The sequence below is a fragment of the Theropithecus gelada genome, chromosome 5, assembly GCF_003255815.1.
Source record: "Theropithecus gelada isolate Dixy chromosome 5, Tgel_1.0, whole genome shotgun sequence".
Lineage (NCBI taxonomy): Eukaryota > Metazoa > Chordata > Mammalia > Primates > Cercopithecidae > Theropithecus > Theropithecus gelada.
The window spans coordinates 100681874-100702099 of NC_037672.1; the positions used below are offsets into that span (position 1 = coordinate 100681874).

A 20226-nucleotide genomic window follows, 5' to 3' on the forward strand; every position below is an offset into this window, starting at 1 on the left:
TCTGCCTCAAAAAAATTAAAAAAACAAAAACAAAAACAAAACGTTTTCTTTATATCAGTCTTGTACAAATCTTTGTTGAGTTTCTTCCTAGGTATCACATCTTTTAGGTTATTATAAATAACCTACTAAAATATTTTACTAAATATTTTAACTGGTTTTTGTTTATTAATATTTTAACTTTCTAAAATTAGTATCTGTATATTAATTTTATACCCCACTATCTTTCTTAATTTTCTTATTTTGAAAGTTTAAATGGCTTTTAAGGAATTCTCATGGGCTTTCCTGCTGTACAATACCATCAATTGTATAATTTTCATTTTTTAATTGATGCTATTGTAGACTAAAATAAAAATTAACCAGATACAGATGCTGATTTCTATGTTAAAGACTTTTATCAGAAAATCATCATTAATGAATATTATTAATAATGAATATAATTACTTTATCAATTTCTAAAAATGCCTGGTAGTACTTTTTAATCCTATAAAATAGGAAGACATTAAGACTAACATATTTCATGAGTTTTAATTACCTTCAGCTCCTGTTTGAGCAGCTCTTTCACTGCCTGCAAGATCAACCAAATTCTGTAAGATAGATAAAAACAAATCTTTAGGGCAGATAATTTGAAATAATAAAATTCAAACTACTGAAAGAATATTTTTAATACATGGTATATCTGAATATTCTATCTGTATCCATGTCTCCCATGCTACTGTTTAGGCATTTCCTTTTTTCTCTGAGTCAAACTGTTCTCTATCTGTTCCTTTCTTTATATCTTCCATAATGCTGCCAGTATAGGTTCTGTTTCCTATACAAAGTCTAAAAACTTACTATGGCAAATATAATTCTTTATAAGCTGGCACTTGCATTGCTCCAACTTTGTATCTATCTATCCCTTACTCTTATCTCTAGTTGAACTACTCACTATTCCCCAAACACCCCATGTACTTCTACACCTTCAAGCACAAGCTTTTTGCTATTTCCTTTATTCAGTTAGTTCTAATGTTCTAGTCTGTCCTTATTCTTTATTTAAGAACCAGGCACAAAGATTATCTCCTCGATGTAGCTTTGCCTACTTTATCCTTCCTCCCTGCCAGATCTCAGATGAACTGCTCCTTGAACTGCATAACCAGAACTCTTTATAAACATGACTTATAGACACAACTTAACAGTTATAACACTTATTTTGTTGGGCTAGTCATGTATGCTAGCTGTACTATGCTGTAGCAATACCATGACTTTACTGTGGCATCTTTAAGAGCTGGACCTCTCTTTCATTTCACAAATATTATTGAAAAGAAGTGGCTACTTATCATGCTCCCGGAAGTGCATCAGGTGCTAGGGCTACAAATAAATAAGATCTCTGCTCTCATGGAGCTTACATTCTACATAGAGGAGGAGGCTGGTGAGAAGAGATAAAAAGACAAATAAGAAACATGTTGTGGGGATTGGCCAGCAGTGTAAGGCTTGTCGTTAAGCTAAGATCTGAATGACCAGAGAAGAGGGAGCTGGTCCCAAAAAGATCAAGGGAAACAGTAGTCTAGACAAAAAGAAGAGCCAAAACATTTAAGTCACAAAGCAGAATGTGCTCAGTGTGTTCAAAAAAATAGAAAAGGCAGTGTGGAACAGTTGGTGAAGTGAAGACAGGAAAAGATAGAATAAGAGAAGCAGACAGGGGCCAGATTATGCAGGACTTTTTTAAGTAAGATAAAAAACTCCGAAATGTTTAAATTCAATGAGAAGCCATTGCAGGGCTTTATGCAAGGGAGTAATAGAACCCTGCATAAAGCCCAGCAATGGCTTCCACAATGGATCCACTACGACTACTGGGTGGAGGATGGATTGGGAAGGGGCAAGAGCAGCCGCAGGCAGCCCCATCAGGCAGCTGGGGCAGGAATCTGGGTGAGAGATAATACCAGCTTGGGTTAGGGAGGCGGCAGAGGAAACTGCTTGTAAGAGAAGCAGTGGAGGGATGTCTTGTTTATTTATTTTTTTAGTCTCAGAGCCCAACACCATGCTCAGAACACAATAACGACTTAGTAAATATTGTGAGTGATATGAAAGAAAGTCAAACCTTTGTTATTTCTCTCTGTGGAGATTTTTGAGACTAGGCAGGTAAATATGTATTACCAGTTGAGTCTGATTTTTCTTGCATAGTGTCCACTACAGATGACACAGATACATAATAAAAGGGCAAAGTGGTAATGAAGGCAGCATGAGTGAAGGTTAAAGATGAGAACAAGCATTCATATTCAAAGATACTCAGAGGCCCAACCTGTGAGGGAGGAGTTCATTGAAGCAGAAGGAAATAAAGTTAGATTGGTTAAGAGTGTCCAAATCTTGCCCCGGGAAGTGACATACAAAAGCAGTGGTTAGTATATTAGAAATCCTTATTATGACTTCAAGAAACAAAAACAAGAGTCATGGAGACAAGGTTGCAGGAGACTGATGTAATTCAAGAGATGAAAAAGTAAATGAGTGTAGCACCCACAGGAATGTTCAAAGGTGGGATCAATAAGAAATGGGACAAGTGGACAAAGAGAAAGGCAGAAAAAGATGAGTCAAAATTGACTTGGGTGTCCACCTTAGGCAGCTAGGATAATGCTGCTTTTACTGGAAATAAGGAATATTCACTATGGTAGGAAGAAAATAGTTTCGTTTTAGACATATTAAAGTTTGAGATATTGATGGGACACAATTATAACTATCTTTAGGAAGACATGAATTAGAATTCAGAGACTATACATAAAATATTTGGCAGTTATCAACATGGAAATGATGACAGAATGTTTGAGAGCAAGAATTAAGTAAGAGAGGCCACAGGATACCTCCAAGTTTTTTTTTTTTTTTTTAATTTTTTAAATTTTTTTAGGAGGGTAGAGAAAAAGAAGCCAGGGTAGAAAACAGAGGAGTACAGCTAAGAGAAACTGGATATTATCATCCCACCAAGGCCAGGAGATAATCAGAAAAGAGCCACCTCTAAAGAGCCAGAGATGACTCCTTAGAGGAGATTTCTTTCCAAGAAGATTCTTAGTGTAAGTGGGTAGGCTGGAGGGTTGGAACAGATAGAACACCGATGACAAAGCATCAAGTAACATGAGGAAAATCATCAAGGAGATCACTGAATATGCCAAGAGTATTAAAGCTAAACTATTAAAAGTTAAAATTATATGAAATATCACAGTCTTGGATGAGAGAACAAAAGAGGTTAGGTTTTGGTTTTTTATTGTTAAATTAAAACAAGATTAAAGTCTACTAAAAATAAGTTATACAATTTTATAGCAAAATAGCTAAGGTGAAATTAGGATTGAATATTAAGTAATCAATAATCTAACTTTATAAAATCTGAAAATGAATAAACGTCATAGATTGCTTTTTTCCCTGAAGTTTTCTACTCAAATAATCTTAAATCATATCCCACATCAAGCTAAAGAATTTAGGCCCTAAAGGTGCAGAATAAAGCAATATGGTAAAGGGTAGAAAAGGAGCAAGAAACAGACAGCAATAATTTAGTGTGGCAAGAAGGAAGTGAAGGTTTACTTATGTGCTATATAAGAATGTTTGCATAATGCTTACATTTACTTATTCAACAAATCTATATTATACATAAAATAGGTACAATGTGTTGGGGCTACAAGGATGAATGCAGTATCACTCCTCAATGGATTTACAGTCTAAAATACTATGTTTATAATACAAAACGTATTTTCTTATTGTACTTAAGTAAAACCTAAAATAATGTGATTACTTTTTAACCATCCAACCTAGATTTTTGTTGATCACCTAAATTACATTGGCTGAGATTTTAAAAAAAGACCCTCAAATTCTAAGATGACTTAAATTGTTAAATGTGTATAGAAAAAAATTCTACTTCATTAATGGTTAGAAAAAACATCAATCCCTATAACCCTATAGCCCTGAAATTTAAATTTTAGGAGATGGCAACCATGACATAACAGGAAGAAAGATCCTCTGAATTTTTCCTACAACATTTTAGCTAGGAATTTGATGATACTGACAAGACTAAGCAGACAAGTTGTAGACTTCCTCCCACATTTAGTTCAGTTAACAGTTCTTATTAAACCAAACATCCAGCAGCTAAATTAAATTTTGTTTTGGCTCATACAGTACATTATTATGGTTCATTAATACTCACCAAATGGGATACCTTAACAGATCCTTCACAATTAGAAGGTTCACCCTTCTCTCTACTTTCCAAAATCTAGATAGAAAAAGCGAGCTGTAGAAAAATTAGTGCATTCTTACTTGGAAGATCTAATAGATAGACAGAGAGAATTACCTACCATCCTAAAGATGGTATGAGAACGACTGCTTCTTTGATTCATTTTTGTTTCTCCATAATGCCTGTTCTCTGTAAAAATGAGTTATATTTCAGCTGCATATATATTAAAATCCACAGAAACACAATAATTTTTAACTTAAAGAAGTGTGATTTGAAGCCTAAACGTGCTTGATTGAAAAGATAGTTTTTACAAGTGTTTTAAAGAAACACAGCATAAAGTCTTACTTTCTCCCTTTGTAATCCATTTCAAAGCCATTTCTGATGTATATACAACTTCTTCTGTGAGATCAGCAACATACACATTCCTCTGAAACAAGTTTAATTACAGAAAGATTAGAGAAATAGAAGTCACAAGTTTGCTTTTCAAAACAAGGTGCAAACTATTATAGAATTCATTTGTGAAAGTTAAAAGTGGCAAATGGAACCATAATTCTGTAGAAATGTAACAAGTAATTCTATGAATACCCACAATTTATTTCATATACCAAAGCACACAAATTCTAACCTGATACTTCCATCTTGCTACTTTTACACTTAAACCAAAATATTAGAGCTGTATTTGAAAACTATTCATGTTGTTTAACAGATGAATATAAATACTTCAAAAAACCCCTCACATACTATAGAAATAGGAGACACTTTAAAAACTATAGAAATTACAGGTAAACATTCAAGAACAATAAACCCAATAAGTAAGTCAATTTTAAAGCTCCCTTAAGTCTGCTACTCACATTGACATCTTCTCGAATAATTAGAGGTTTCATTTTTTGAGTGCCACAGAGTAAATCTGTAATGGTTTCATTGTATATTTCCATGTAAGATACACGTAAGAGAAATTCCCTATCAGGAAACTAGAAGAAAAAAATTATATAAAAACACCAGGAAGCATCCAATTGTGAAAACCTAATACTAAATGCTCATGTGCTTAAAGAGGTAAAATGTCTGTAAAACAAACTAAGAAAACCCTTGGTTCTAATGTTGACAAAATAATAAACACAAAAATATAAAAGCATTGCTACAGAAATAATGAAAAGTGAAGTACCATAAAGCTGGGAGAACACCAACTCTAGGCTCAAACTCTAGGCTCAAAATAAAACCCTATCAACAGATGCTCTTATTTTTTTTTTTCATTTTTGATATAAACATTTAATAAAATAGGGATGGGTAGATTTTTCTCTAATAAGATGGAGTACATCTGTCTCAGCAAAAAAGTCAATATCATGTTTAATGAGAAGACACCAGAAGTATCCCCACTAAAGTTTCCCCACTGAAATCAGGAGCAAGACAAGAATATCTGCTATCACACTACAAGATGTTCTTATTTTAATAAAAATGCTAATTTAAAACCATCTCTTAACTAACTAGGGTGCCTATTCTGGCTTTCTGCTTCCCTTCTTTTTTTTTTTTTTTTTAACCTACATCTACTTTCTACTGTTCCTTTATAATCACTGATAGTTAAATGGTTAGGTGGAGCTAACCATGATAAAATTTTCTTGTTCCTTAATGCCTACTTTTTGTTCAGAGTATTATTGTTGCAGAATTCAAGGGAAAGAATAAAAGAAATTTAAGTTTTACAAAGTAAATTGTGGAGATAAAAGTGAATCTATGCTATGTCTTTCTTCTTTCACCATGGATAATCAAACAATAACTGTAAATCTACTTCCTTTCATCTTTATAAGAGAAATACACTAAGACTCGTACCCAGTTTTTACTAGTTTTACCTGTACGTACTAGAAATCCAGTTAAGTTACTTACCTTCTTAATTTTTTGGAAAATGTCATGAATTGCCCTGGGTGTAACTCCCAAATGATCTTCTGAACCCATCATGGTATATGTTTTTCCTGAAGCGGTCTGTCCATAGGCAAATATAGTACCTGCAAAAAACAAAACACACATATGCAAAGATTAAAAACAAACCTATAACGGGTAAAACTATGCATGCTTGTTGCACAGACGCCCAAGACTAAAATGTTTCTGCAACATTGAGTGAATACAAACCATTGTAGCCTTGTATGGCAGAATCGATGATTGGTGCTGCTATTTCTTCATACACATTTTTGGTAGTTTCATTACCATGAAAGACACGATCTAAACAACAACAGCAACAACAACAACACAGAAGTTAAACCAAATGAATCAACTGCGTTTTCATTCCAAATCAGTAATTATTCCTAAAAGTAAAACTGTCAGAATGTAGGATGGTCAAGTATTTAATACAGTATTTTCTTCAACTTTTTGGTTCTTTGAAAATACCCTTCCCTAAGGTGAAATGAGTTCATTTACACACACAAAAAATACACTACAAATCAACTTTTCTATGTTCTTTCCAGAGTCAGTAAGGCATAGTGTTTGCACATGGGGGTCTGGAATCTACCTAGATGAAAATTAGGTAACTGTGATTACAACTGTTTTAAATACCAGTTGGTTACCTTACTTAAACACATGATGTATAAACAATTTTGTTTCCAGTGAAGCAGTTTGTAGAAGGCTTAATCTAATCTTTAGTGACAACTCTAATATTATTGATTAACCTTTTGTAGTTTTAATAGCAAAAGGATAATACGGTAACTTTTTATGCTATTATAAGCTTACCAAAATTGAAGGATTTACTTCCATCAACTTGATAAATGGTATTATTGTCAGTTTTCCAGTAAAGTTGGGCAGTTTCTCCAAGTGATTCTTCTCTAAAAGAATAAAAACACTGCATTTTAACCAGTCATAAAAGTCATGTCATAGGAGAGATAATTTAAAAGATTTCACTTTCTAAAGGATATTTTGGAAGATAATAATATAAGAGAATGACAGAAAGTCCATCTTTGAGGATTCAAGTCTTAAATGGAGCTTCAGTGACCTCCTGCCCCCTCAAAAGTGTTTTCTTGTGAAGGCTTTCATTCTCACCCTCTCCCCCAGTACTGGTAAATGAAGGGATGGTTCAAAATGCAACTCTGATTGTGTCTGTCTTGCTTAAAATTCTTAAAACCTTTTAGAAACTTATGAAATCCTCAGCATGGTACGAGTCCTAGATCATGTCTTTTCTCTCTTCCATTTTCCTCTGAATTCCTAGATACTTCCTAAGCTCTACCTGAAGGTCTTCCCCAAATGACAGATGTAACCTCTCTGTGCCTGGAATACTCTGACTTTCCTTTTCATTAAGTAACATAGCCATTATTTCACTCTTGAAAAGTGTCAAGACTTTCCTGACACCAGTTCACCCCACGGAAGCTGTCTTCTCTCTGATGGGCTAATGACTCCTCTAGCAAACATTCTCCACCCGCCCATCATTAACACTTGTCACAAAGTATCTTAATGGTTTCTTTATGCAGCGGTTCAAGGCATTAGATAACAAGCTCCTCAAAAATAGGAAATTCCTGATCTTGGTATTTACATTTATTAAACCCCGTGTTCAATAAAAATTTCACACTCACACAAAGTGTTAGCATTTTGGGTCGAAGGCCAGAAGCCAGCGAAGCAAACTGACTTCATTTATTCCTCTTCCTGCTTTTTCTCCATAGCATTTATTAAGTACATATCACCACATAACATCTTACATTTTCAACTTTACTTTCTGTCTCGCCCCATTAGAATGGAAGAGCCACTGGGCAATGACAGGAGTGTCTGTGTAGTACAAAGGTACTAAAAAAATTGATAAATACTTGTGGAATGAATGAAGTCTTGAGTGACGACTGAACTCAATGTGACAAGACAGACTAGCTCTTGTCTTCAGGGGGTCTGAAGACAGCAGTTACGTGCAAAATGACTAACTGTGATGAGAGCTAGGAAGGCACGGTCCCATACGACTTCTCTAGGGCGGGGAATGGGGCAGGGAGGAGCAGACGCGGCAAGGCAGAGCAGCACAGAAGGGAAGGTCTGTAATGTCAGCGAGACTGAGTTAAATTTAAGTGAATCTCTCAGCTGGAAAGTATCTTCTAGATCTCTGATCCTCCCCCGTCACTTTACAGACCCTGAAACGGTGGCCAGCGGCCGAGTTACTAGACAGCAGAGCCGGGAAGCAGCTGCTCCTGGAAACGCCGCAGGCCTGGCTCCTCCGGCTCAGGGCGGCGCCGCAGGCCCAGCGGGCACCGGGCCGTGGTGTGGGCCCCCTACCTGCTGTTCAGCGGCCGCACTCGCACGCAGACGGCCACAGCTCCTTCCTCCGCCATCGTGTTAGGCTGAACAGGCCCCAGAAAAATGGCCAGGACCCTCCGCGGCCGACGCTTCAGGGCGCACGGGCCGCCCCGCCTTTAAATTTAAAATTTCCCAAACGCTGCATCTGATTGAGCCGTGGCCTCGTGACGTCATGGGCCATTCCACCTGCGGGGCAGCGCGGGGGACGCAAGGCGGGCGGCGGGACTACAGCTAAACACGAGAGGGGATTTAAAGGGCCTGGCGGAGAGTCGCAGAAGAGGGTCGGAGGGAGGGGCGCCCGGGAGTCGGCGGAGAGCGGTGGTCCTGGAATACCAGAATACTATAATCTGCCAAAAGCCAGCAAACATCATCCTCCACCCCATCCTTAAAGAGTTTGGAACCCGTAGACGAAACCAGGTAGAGATACATGTATTTTTCATTACCCAAACAGAATTGCTGTCCTTTAAAGAAACTGCACCAACAGTTTAAAATAAACTTCAAACAGCAAGAGTTGAAACTCACTGTGCAGTCCAGAAACGTGACAAGCCTGTTGTGCGCCTTAGAAAATCTGAGTTTAGGCTTTTTTCCTGTTTCTTTCTCTCTTTCTGTAACTCGTTTCCATTAGCTGTGGCTTCCTAAGAGGTTGAATTAGGGAAAATAATTACTGAGGACTGAAAAACTGAATGGATGGATACTTTTTTTTGGAGACTGAGTCTCGCCCTGTCACCGCAGGCTGGAGTGCAGTGGTGCCATCTCGGCTCACTGCAACCTCCACCTCCTGCTTTCAAGCGATTCTCCTGCCTCAGCCTCCGGAGTAGCTGGGATTACTGGCACTTGCCACCACGCTCAGCTAATTTTTGTATTTTTAGTAGAGAGGGGGCTTCGCCGTGTTGGCCAAGCTGGTCTCAAACTCCTGACCTCCGGTGATCCACCCACCTCAGTCTCCCAAAGTGCTGGGATTATAGGCGTGAGCCACCCCTCCTGGCCTGGGTTGTTAACTTTTATTAACTGAGAGGGAAATCTATTCTAAATACAGTATTTTTTTCCCCAAAAATAGTGCTTGTCTTCCTTTTGTCTCTCTCTCTCTCTTTTTAATAGACATGAGTTCTTGCTCTGTCACCTAGGCTAGAGTGCAGTGGCCTGAACACAGCTCACTGAAGTCTCAACTCCTGGCCTCAGCTCAAGAGGGGTTCCCGCCTCAACCTCCTGAGTAGCTTGGATTACAGGCACATCACTAGCCCAGATGATTTTTAATTTTTTTGTGGAGACGGGGTGGGGTGGGGATTAGGGTAGGGAGTGGGGTCTCACAGTGTTGCCCAGGCGTTTCTTGAACTTCTAGGCTCAAACGATCCTCCTGCCTCGGCCTCCCAAAGTGCTGGGATTACAAGCATGAGCCACTGTGCCTGGCCTAGCTCTTTAAGTGTACTTTAGAAACTTATCCAAGATGTTTCATTTATTAAGAGAAATTCAAGGTGCACAGTTATGTACACAGAATATGTCTGGATATACATACATAATTTCTGGAAAGATACACAGAATATGCCTAATTTCCTTGCAGAGTGAGGACTGAGTTAGATGGTAGACTGAGTTAGATGAAAGTAGTTTCTTTCAATTTAAAGAAACTAGTTAATAGATAAGAACAGTAAAGAAAACTGAGTCAATTCATTCAACATTTGTTTAAATATTGGTTATTTAAATGTTGGTTAACCAGCTGTGAGGTAGTATAAACAACTCTTTTTTATTGCTAGACTGTAAAGATACTTGGCTATATCTAGTAAGAAAATACAGAGTTAAGGAAGGTATATTTTAACTGTAGTTTTTATTTTTAATGGTGGGCAAATATGCCACATAGCTGAAGGCAAGGAACCTATGAAGAAGGAGAAGGGAGATGTGATTAATCAAAATTTCTAATGAGACAAGAGGAGATTGGTTTGCGAGTAAAGAGAAGGCATCAGCCTTTCATAGTTGTGCTTATGATAGTTGCTATGACTGTCTTTTTGTTGTCATCATCACAGCAGGTGACATTTATTGAATATTTACTATATGCCAGGCTTTCTATTATATACTCTATATCCAATTTTTCATCTGACTTTCCAAATTGTTCATCAAGAAATATTCATTGAACAACTATTATGTGCCAGATACGGTTCTAGGGTCAGGAAGCATAACAGTGAATATAATAGACAAAGCACTTGTTGTTGTAGAGTTGTTATTCTCTTAGGGGAGATGGATACTGAAAAATCTCAATCTCTGTCTCTCTCTCTCTACACACACACACACACACACACACACACACACACACACAATGTAATGATTAGTAGGGTCAGGAGACAGAGAAAGAGTGATAAGGTGGGATAAGAGTGCTAGTTTCTTACGAAACACATTCTTGTGGGAAGCAGCAGACAATACATAACAAATATATAGTAAAATAACATGTTAGAAGGAAGGTTTACTTTAGATGAGATGTTCAAGAAAGACCTGAGGAGGTGACCTTTGAAGTGAAACCTATGTGATAAGAATGAGCCAGACTTGGGAGGACAAGAGAAAGGGCGTACCAGACAGAGGAACAAGTAAGTCAAAGAAGCCAAGGCTTGATCGAGTTTGTCGTCTGCCTGAGACACAAAGGGGAGGGCCCTGTGACTGAAGCATTTATGGCAACGGAGAGAGGTCGGCAGGTCCAGGTCCAGGCCCCGTGGGGCCTTGTGGACTGTGATAAAATGTTTGGATCTTATTCTCAAGGGTGAGGGGAAGCCTATGGAGTGTTTTAAGCAAGGGAGTAAAAAGGGATTCATTAATTCCTTCAAACAAGACATTCTTCATTTCACTATGAAAATAGAAACTTCCAGAAAAGACTTTGCCTTAGCTCCTGTCAGCCTGACTACTCACTATGTGCATTTGTGCTTGCATACTCGCCTTCCAGACTGTAACTTGATAAACACCTGTGTGTTTTCCACTCTGGAAACTCTCCATGTGTGCACTGGATCCAGTTCTCTCCTTCTCACTCTCTGTCCTGCGTTGTCATTTTCTCCTGCTCTAGTAAACCAGTCTTAACAGTAAACGTATGCCTTAATTTCTCCCATATTGAGTGTCTAATATATGTGGCAAACTTAAAATGTCTAGTACCAAATTCATGCTCTTCCCCTCAAAATCTGCTCAATCAGCAGTTTTCTGCTTCTCAGTTGATGGCAAGTCCATCCTTCCGGTTATCCAGGTGCAAACTCTGGAGCCATACTGCTCAGCTTCTCACCTGAAAATTCTGTCAGGGCCACCTTGAGAATATTTCAGAATATGACAGTTTGTCACAACTTACGCTTCAGCTACCTGGTCCAAAATACCATCATCTAGCATTGAGCTCATCTCAGTGTTTCTACCCTTGCCCACCCTCACTGCCAGTCTGTTCTCAACACAGCAATTTGAGTGATTCTTTGAAAATGTGTCAGATCATGATACTCCTCTCTCAAGACCCCCAGTGCCACACCTTCATCCCCACCCTCTGATTTCTCTCAGAACAAAACCCAATGTCTTTCAGTTGTCTCCAAACCTCACATGATCTTGCCCTTTGTTTGCCCTCTGGCCTTACCTCCTACCACTGTCCCTCCCCTTTGCTCTCCCTACTCCAGCCACACCGGTCATGGGCAGTTTCCTGAATCCCAGACAAACCCCCTCTTAAGACCTTTGCACTGGCTGTTGTGTCTGGATGGAAGGCTCTCTCTCCAGATATCCATGTTTCCCTCCTTCCCACTGATTCCAGCGTCTATTCAAATGTCACCCTCTCATAGCTCTCTCTGTATAAAATAGCAATTCCATTGTATGTTACTTCTATTTCTTAAATCTTCTTCTTAGTTATAAGATTACTTGTAACTTTTAGACGTAATATGTGTATGAGTGTTAATTTATGTATATATGTCTCCTCTCACTAGAGTGACATAATTTTTGTTTACTCCTTATCCCCTGTGCATACAAAGGTGCTTGACATAGAGTAAACATTCAATTAAAAAATACTTATTACTTAAGTATTACTCAAATACTTATTGGCGTAATTTCTGGGAAGATACACAGAATACACCTAGCTTTCTTTGGAGGGAAAGGACTGAGTTGGAAAATAGATTCATCTTTCATTTCATAATATTATTTCATAACTATTAACATTTTAACCACATGAATATTAGTTTCTCTCAAGTTAAATAAATTAGTTGAGATAAATCAGTGTATAAAATAGAGTCTACTCATTCAGATTTGTTTTGGTTATCTAGCTATGAGCTCATAGGGATTACCCTTTTTCATGACTAAATTGTGAAGAGGCAGGGCTGCTTCCAATAAGATAATCCAGAGTATCATGATGTATACATACCATGGAATACTACTCAGCCATAAAAAGGAATAAAATAATGGGATTCACAGCAACCTGGATGGAATTAGAGACCGTTATTCTAAGTGAAGTAACTCAGGAATGGAAAACCAAACGTCATATGTTCTCATAAGTGGGAGCTAAGCTATAAGGACTCAAAGGCATAAGAATGATACAATGAACTTTGGGGACTTGGGGGGAAGGATGGAAGGGGGTGAGAGATGAAAGTCTACACATTGGGTACAGTGTACACTGCTTGGGTGATGGGTGCACCAGAATCTCAGAAATCACCACTAAAGAACTTATTCATGAAATAAATAAGTTAAAAATAAATAAATAAAATAAAAGAATAATAACCAACATGCATGGAGCTGGAGGGCATTGTCCCAAGTGAAATGACTCAGAAACAGGAAGTCAAAAACTGCATGTTGTCACTTATAAGTGAGAGCTAATCAATGGGTACACATGGACATTGTATTAGTCTGTTCTCATGGTACTTATAAAGAAATACCTGAGACTAGGTAACTTATGAAGAGGTTTTAATTGATTTACAGTTCTGCATGGCTAGGGAGGCTTCAGGAAACACAATCATGGTGGGAGGCAAAGCAGAAGCAGGCACCTTCCTCGCAAGGAGGCAGGAGAGTGAGTGGGAGCAGGGGAAATGCCAGATGCTTATAAAACCATCAGATCTCTTGAGAACTCACTCAGTAATAGAGAATAGAGAACAGCATGAGAGAAACCATCTCCATGATCCAATCACTTCCCACCAGGTCCTTCCCATGAGACATGGGGATTATGGGGATTAAAATTCAAGATGAGATGTGGTGGGGACACAGCTAAACCATATCAGACATATAGAGTGAATATAGACACTGGCAACTCCAAAAGGTGGGAGAGTGCTAGGGGACTGAGGGATGGAATACTACCAATTTGGTACAATGTTCACTGTTCGGGTTATGGGAACACTAAAAACCCAAATTCCATCACTACGCAATATATCCATGTAACACAACTGCATGACATGCACAGATGTACCCCCTAAAACTAAAAAAAAATTCAAAAAGAGGAAAAAGAAATAAACGTGTTCTAATAAAAAAGAGATGGACCGAGTAAATCCAACTAAAAAAAGTTTAAAAATATAAAAATAAAAATAGATTGAGTGGTCAGGGAAAGCATAAAGATTAAATAAGCTATCTAAAGTGATAGAACTTCTGGACAGAGAGGCTTAACATTTGGATGCCTATCATTTCTCTCATAGGCAATCAAAATTTTTGTTAACTTTTTTTTTACCTGAAAGATTAATACCTGCACATGATCAAAAGAGTCAAATGAACAGAAGATTCACAGCGAAAAACAAATCTTCCTACATTGACTCCTAAGGTGTCATTTCACCTCTCTAGAGGCACCTGTGCCATTTCCTAAAGTATTCTCCTCAAAATAATTTACAGATATGCACACTTATAGATCTTTTTCTATATTGCCTATCTTTTACATAAAAAGGTACCTGTCATACATGCTGTAGTGAACTGTGCTTAAATATGATCTTTATGTAAGTATTTTCATTCAGTTTAAGAAGAAAAGTGAATTTCTGAGGTATATTAATTGCATACACGTTTATCTTGATGTTTCAATTACTGTTTTTTTCCCCAACTGTGTTATTTATGCTGAAGCTGCAGAGGGCACTGTAATATTTCCCAAAGCAGGGCATCGCCTTGAATGGTGTTTTGAAGAGTGTGAATATGGTGCAAACTGTAGGATCTGGAGAAGCTACTGATATTAAAAATATACATCAATTCAAATTACTCACCTGTTCTCACTTATTTTAATGCATTTCATATAAAAGTAATTGTAATATACTTATTACATACAATTGCCTTTAATGGGGTAATTTTTTATTTCAAATTTTATTTTAGGTACAGGAAGTACATGTGCAGATTTGTCACATGGGAATATTGTGTGATGCTGAAGTTTGGGATATGGGTGTCATCCATAGTGAGCATGGTGCCTGATAGGTAGTTATTCAACCCCCTCCCTCCCTATCCTTTCTATTGTTCCCATATTTACATCCATATGTGGTCAATGTTTAGCTCCGCTTGTAAGTAAGAACATGTAGTATTTTACTTTCTGTTCCTGCATTAAGTTGCTTAGGATTATGGCCTAAATAGGAGTAATTTTTGTTTAATAGAGAGAATGCCTAATTTTCAAAGCATAATTCTTATTTTTAATTCGGAGACATCTATTTGTAATGATCACAGACATAGTATCTCTTACCTTTTAATCACAGTAACAGGCTATTTGTATTTGTATGGCATCATGATAACTGCTCTGACCTGGGTCAGTCCAAAGACTATTTCTAAGCTATGCCGTACTGGAAAATCATTTATCTCTGTGTGTCACCATTTTCTAATCCATACAATGAGAGAATTGGATGAGAAAATTTCTAAGGTTTTTCTTCAGCTTCAGTAATTCTATAATGTCTTCATTAAAAAAAGAAAATTGAATTGCTAGGAGAATAGATTTTAAGTTACACAAAAATATGTGAGGTAATGCATATATTAATTACCTTGATTTAGCCATTCCACAATATATACATACTACAAAACATCATATTGTACCCCATAAATAGAAGTACTTTTTGTCAGTTAAAAAATAATAAAAATTTTTTAAAGGGAAACTTGTTCAAATTGAGTATGGATGAGTGTAAAATTGAATATAGATTTGTGAGGGAGTAGGAAAAGTGATCTATGTTACTGAGAAAATCTAAGATAGTCACAATGTGGCAGAGGATGATGGCAGCCCACCAAAATCTATTCTCTTCTTTCTGGCCAGAAGGCAAAGTTGCATTCCCAGCCTGTCTTGCAGTTAAAGGCCACTTCTAGGCCTATATAAAACTCCAAGGGTGCACTTTTCCTGCCTTATCCTTGGTGAACATCCTTTCTTCTTTTCTTCATTGATTCTTCCAAATCCTGACTACTCTCTTCAAGCCCGGGTTTCATCCTCATCTTTATTGAGAAATCAGGACCATTAGGCAAGATGTCTCAACTCCCAGGTTTCCCACCCTACCTCCTGCACCCCTACTGATCTATATCTCCCCCAACTCTTCCCTCTTTTCATGCACATGCAGAGTGAAGGGTCTATGGTGTCTGAGATGAGCCTTTCCATGTATGTCCTTGGCTCTTTTCTCTCCAGTCTCCTCCACATCCTTGCTCCAGCAGTTATTTGCTCTCCTATTTCAGAAAAATGCTAGAAAATAACAAAAAGAATCATCTGTAATTTCATCTTAAAAATTATCTAAATTGTATAGAGGAATGTTCGTTCTATTACCCAATCATCAAATTTCATCTTCCCTAAGGTAATCTAAGTTAATTAAATTTATCTTTCTTGAATATATGCAATACATCTATATGGATAAATAATCAGATGTTTTCATATTTTCAAGAATAAAATTATTCTGTAATTGAAAATTTGCTTTTTATACTAACAAATCAATATATAGATCTGCCTTTTATATTGGCTGCATGATATTCAATTATATGGTAGCATTAGAGTTTATTCAATCATTTCTTTCTTTTTTCTTTTCTTTTTTTTTTTAGATAGAGTCTTGCTCTGTTACCCAGGCTAGAGTGTAGTGGTGCGGTATCAGCTCACTGCAACCTCTGCCTGCTGGGTTCAAGTGATTCTCCTGCCTCAGCCTCCTGAGTAGCGGGGATTACAGGCACCTGACACCATGCCCAGCTAATTTCTTTATTTTTAATAGAAACAGTGTTTCACCATGTTGGCCAGGCTGGTCTTGAACTCCTGACCTCAGGCAATCCACGTGCCTCGGCCTCCCAAAGTGCTGGGATTACCATGCCCGGCCTCAATCATTTCTTTATGTATATTTAGATTATTTCTAATTTTCAATATTGCTTATAATACAAAAATCCATCTGCATATATCCTTCCATACTTATGCTTTTAGTTTCATAAATTAGATTGCTAGAAGCTAAAATGCTGACTCAAATGATATGCTTGTTTTGAATTATAACGAGTACCACGAAATTACTTCTCAAATAATTTGTACCAATTATATTACAACCAAGAGTCTGTGAGTGTCCACTTCGCCATTTATTCGTCATCACTGGGTACTAATCAATATTTCTAATTTTTGTCAATTTTATAGGAAAAAGATATTTTATTTTCATGTGCAATTTCCTGATTACTGGTAGGATTGAGCATCTCGTCATTGCTTATTAGAAATATTTGTCTTATTTTTTGCATTGTACATTTGTACTGTATAGTCCTTTGCTCCTTTGCCCAGTTTTTTTTTTCATATGAATTGTCTTTCTAATTGACATGTTATAAGTCTTTAAGTATTACAGATTACCTATCTAGCAAATATTTCCATTTGGTCAGTCATTCATCTTCTAAATTGTCTTTGTGTAAGGTTTCTTTATAGCATCCTTATTTTTGTCCATTTGGGAAGTACTTCCCTACTTTGAGGTTATAAACATGTTTTATTACTTTTTCTTTTAACTTATGTTATTTCATTTCTTTCATTTACAAGTTTAATTCTTGTAGTTTTTGTTTTTAACTCTCTTGATGGGTCTGTCCACTCAGTTAATAAAAATTTTAGTTTTTTTTTTTTCCATAATTTGAAAGCTTTTCTTTGTGTTAACCTGCATGTATCTGGAAGCCTTTCTCATTTCTTTTTTTTAGTCTATGAAGTAATTATATTCACTGTCTCACTTCTTTGTTTTCCAATCAGTCTTCATATATTTATAATTTGGCTTACAATCCTACTGTCATGTTAATAAAATTAATCTATGGGCACCACAGTGAGTAAATTTCTGAACAAAGTGGACATTTTTCAGTGCTTTGGGGCATTTTTAGTGCCTCTGGGCATTAGGTAGTCTCCAAAGATGGCTGCTCTAATTTTCTCCCCTTGCTGTTGTGCATCCATCACTCCACCCATCAAAAGATAGATTCGATTTACCCTCGTCTTTAATCTGGTCCTCTTTCTTCCTTGCACAGTAGTCTCAGGATAGCTAAACTTCTTACATGATGGCTGGCCTTGCAGAATAAGATGGAAGCTGCCAGGCCTCTTAAAGTTTAGGCCCAGAGCTGGCAGAGTCATTCCCACCATAATCTCTTGGGCTAACTTCACAAGCCCAAGCTAACCATAGGAAGAGGCCACATGGAGGAGCTCCAACATGCCAGACACGAGTGAAGCCTCTTTGACCTTCCAGGTTAGCCCAGTTTCTGATCAATGCCGCCTTGTAAATTTCCCTGGCTAATGCAGCATAGAGCCAAAGAAGCATCCGACTAACTCCAGTTGATCCCCTAAATTGTGAGAAATAATAAAATTCAGTCTTTGATGTATAGTTCTAATGAAGTTTGACAAATAAGTGGAATTGTGTGACTCTCACCGAAACAGTTCCATCATCCTCCAAAATTCTTTTGTGCTACTCTTTTGTAGTCAACCCTCCCTCACACCCAAGATTTGGAAACCACTGCTCTGTTTTGTGTGCTACTTTTGCCTTCTCCAGAATGACATAAATGGAATTTTACAGTTTATAGCTTTTTGAGCCTGATTTCTTTCACTTACATTAATGGATTTCAGATTCATTGTGTGATTGTATCAGTACTTTGTTCCTTTTAATTGGTAAGTAGCATTCTGTTTTTTGGATGTATCGCAGTTTGTTTTATTCAATCACCAGGACATTTGGGACATTTGTTTTCAGTGTTTGGCAATTTCGAATAAAGCTGCTAGAAATATTTATACAACGTATTTTGTGTGAACATCACTTTTTATTTCTCTTGGATAAAATACCTAAAATTTAATTTTATGAGAAATTGCCAAACTGTTTTCCAAAGTGGCCATACCTTACATTCTCACCGGTAGTGAGTGAGTTCCAATTGCTTCACACGTCCTCGTTTGAGCTTGGTATTGTCATTAAAGAAAACCCCTAGACAGTCTAATAGGTATATAGTAGTATATCATTGTGGTATTAACTTGCATTTCCTTAATAATTAACGATGTTGAACTTATTTACATGTGCTTATTTGCCATATATATATCTTCTTGGTGAAGTACCTGTTCAGATATTTTGCTCACTTTAAAAAATTTGATTGTTTTCTTACTTTTGAGTCTTGAGAGTTCTCAATAAATTCTGGATTCAAGTCCTTTACTAAATATAGAATTTGCAAACATATTCTCTCAGTTTGTGGTTTTTCTTAACAGTACTTTTCTCTTAACAGTGGCTTACACACAACAAATGTTCATAATTTTTATGAAGCCCAGATTGTAGTTTTTTTCTTTTATGAATTGTACTTTTGGTGTAATATCTAAGAACTCTTGGCACGACCCAGAGTTACAAAAATTTTCTCCTACGTTTACTTTCAAAGGTTTATAGGTTTACGTTTTAAAGTAGATCTATAGTCTATCTTGTGTTAATTTTTATGTAAGGTGTGAGATATAGGTTGATATTTACTTTGGGGCATATGGATAGTCATTTGTTCTAGCACCATTTGTTGAAAAAATTGTCTTTACTCCATTGAATTACCTGTGTACCATTGTAAAAAAATTATTTGATACTACTTATCTGGATATATTTCTGGACTCTCTATTCCATTTCATTGATGTGTATGTCTGTCTTTAGTTGTTACTGTTTTAAGCCATTAAATTTCGTATTTGTTTATTATACAGCAAAATGTAACAATATGTGACAGAGTCACTGTTAAGAACTTTGAAAAGGCTGAAATTTTACTCCTCTTGAAAGCTAACAAGTTAGCCTGCCACAGTTTCATGAATCCTGGTGGAAGACCCAAGACTTCTGGGTCAAGGATGAAGAAAAATTTACTAATCAAACCAATAGCTGTAGCCAGAGTATTTGCATTTTTTTATGCTGGTTTTCTAAACCGCAATTCCCACAAGATGATGCAAAGAGGGCCAGGTGACACCTGTACACACAGGTATAATTTAATCACTGATGCACAAGAGATATAATAATACCACTATTACTATAAGTGGTAAGTGACATAGTAGTACCACTGATGTATTTCAGCCTCCTCTTCTTTTTGTGGCTTTTTTTTTTTCCCAGAATCAGGTCAGACATTATCTTCCAAGCAACCTCTGGTTCTTTATCCTCTGAGTTCCTGTAGCATCATATTGTAGAATTATGACTTCCAGTATTATGTCTTCCTTATTAGGCAGTGAACTCTTTGAGAGTAGGCTCTAACTCATTTTCCTTATACTCCAGTTTGTCAAACTATTAAAATGGTGTACTTCCTTTTGAAGTATCTATTGATACAGTTACCATGTCTTCAATATCTTGATGTTTTCACAAGAATTGGAACAAATGGAATACTTGTAATAAAAGGCCCTATTTTTCTTGATGATTGTTTCCCAAAGAAGTTACTTCTGTACTGAAGGAAGTAGCTGAAAATACCTATGAAGTAACTGCTTTCCT

At 37.0% G+C, this 20226-nt stretch overlaps 1 protein-coding gene across 1 annotated transcript in view; it reads right to left on the bottom strand.

Annotated features, from left to right (window-relative positions):
• CENPE (centromere protein E) overlaps positions 1-8552 on the bottom strand; it is a 94053-nt gene extending 85501 nt beyond the window's left edge. Inside the window, exons 1-9 of the mRNA XM_025384835.1 lie at positions 8408-8552; positions 6896-6987; positions 6302-6391; positions 6059-6177; positions 5035-5154; positions 4529-4610; positions 4305-4372; positions 4157-4222; positions 533-584 (exon numbers count right to left, since the gene is read on the bottom strand). Of these exons, the coding sequence (XP_025240620.1) occupies positions 533-584; positions 4157-4222; positions 4305-4372; positions 4529-4610; positions 5035-5154; positions 6059-6177; positions 6302-6391; positions 6896-6987; positions 8408-8463 (745 nt within the window). The 5' untranslated portion in view covers positions 8464-8552. The remainder of the gene's footprint in view (positions 1-532; positions 585-4156; positions 4223-4304; positions 4373-4528; positions 4611-5034; positions 5155-6058; positions 6178-6301; positions 6392-6895; positions 6988-8407) is intronic.
• Positions 8553-20226: the final 11674 nt, after the last annotated feature.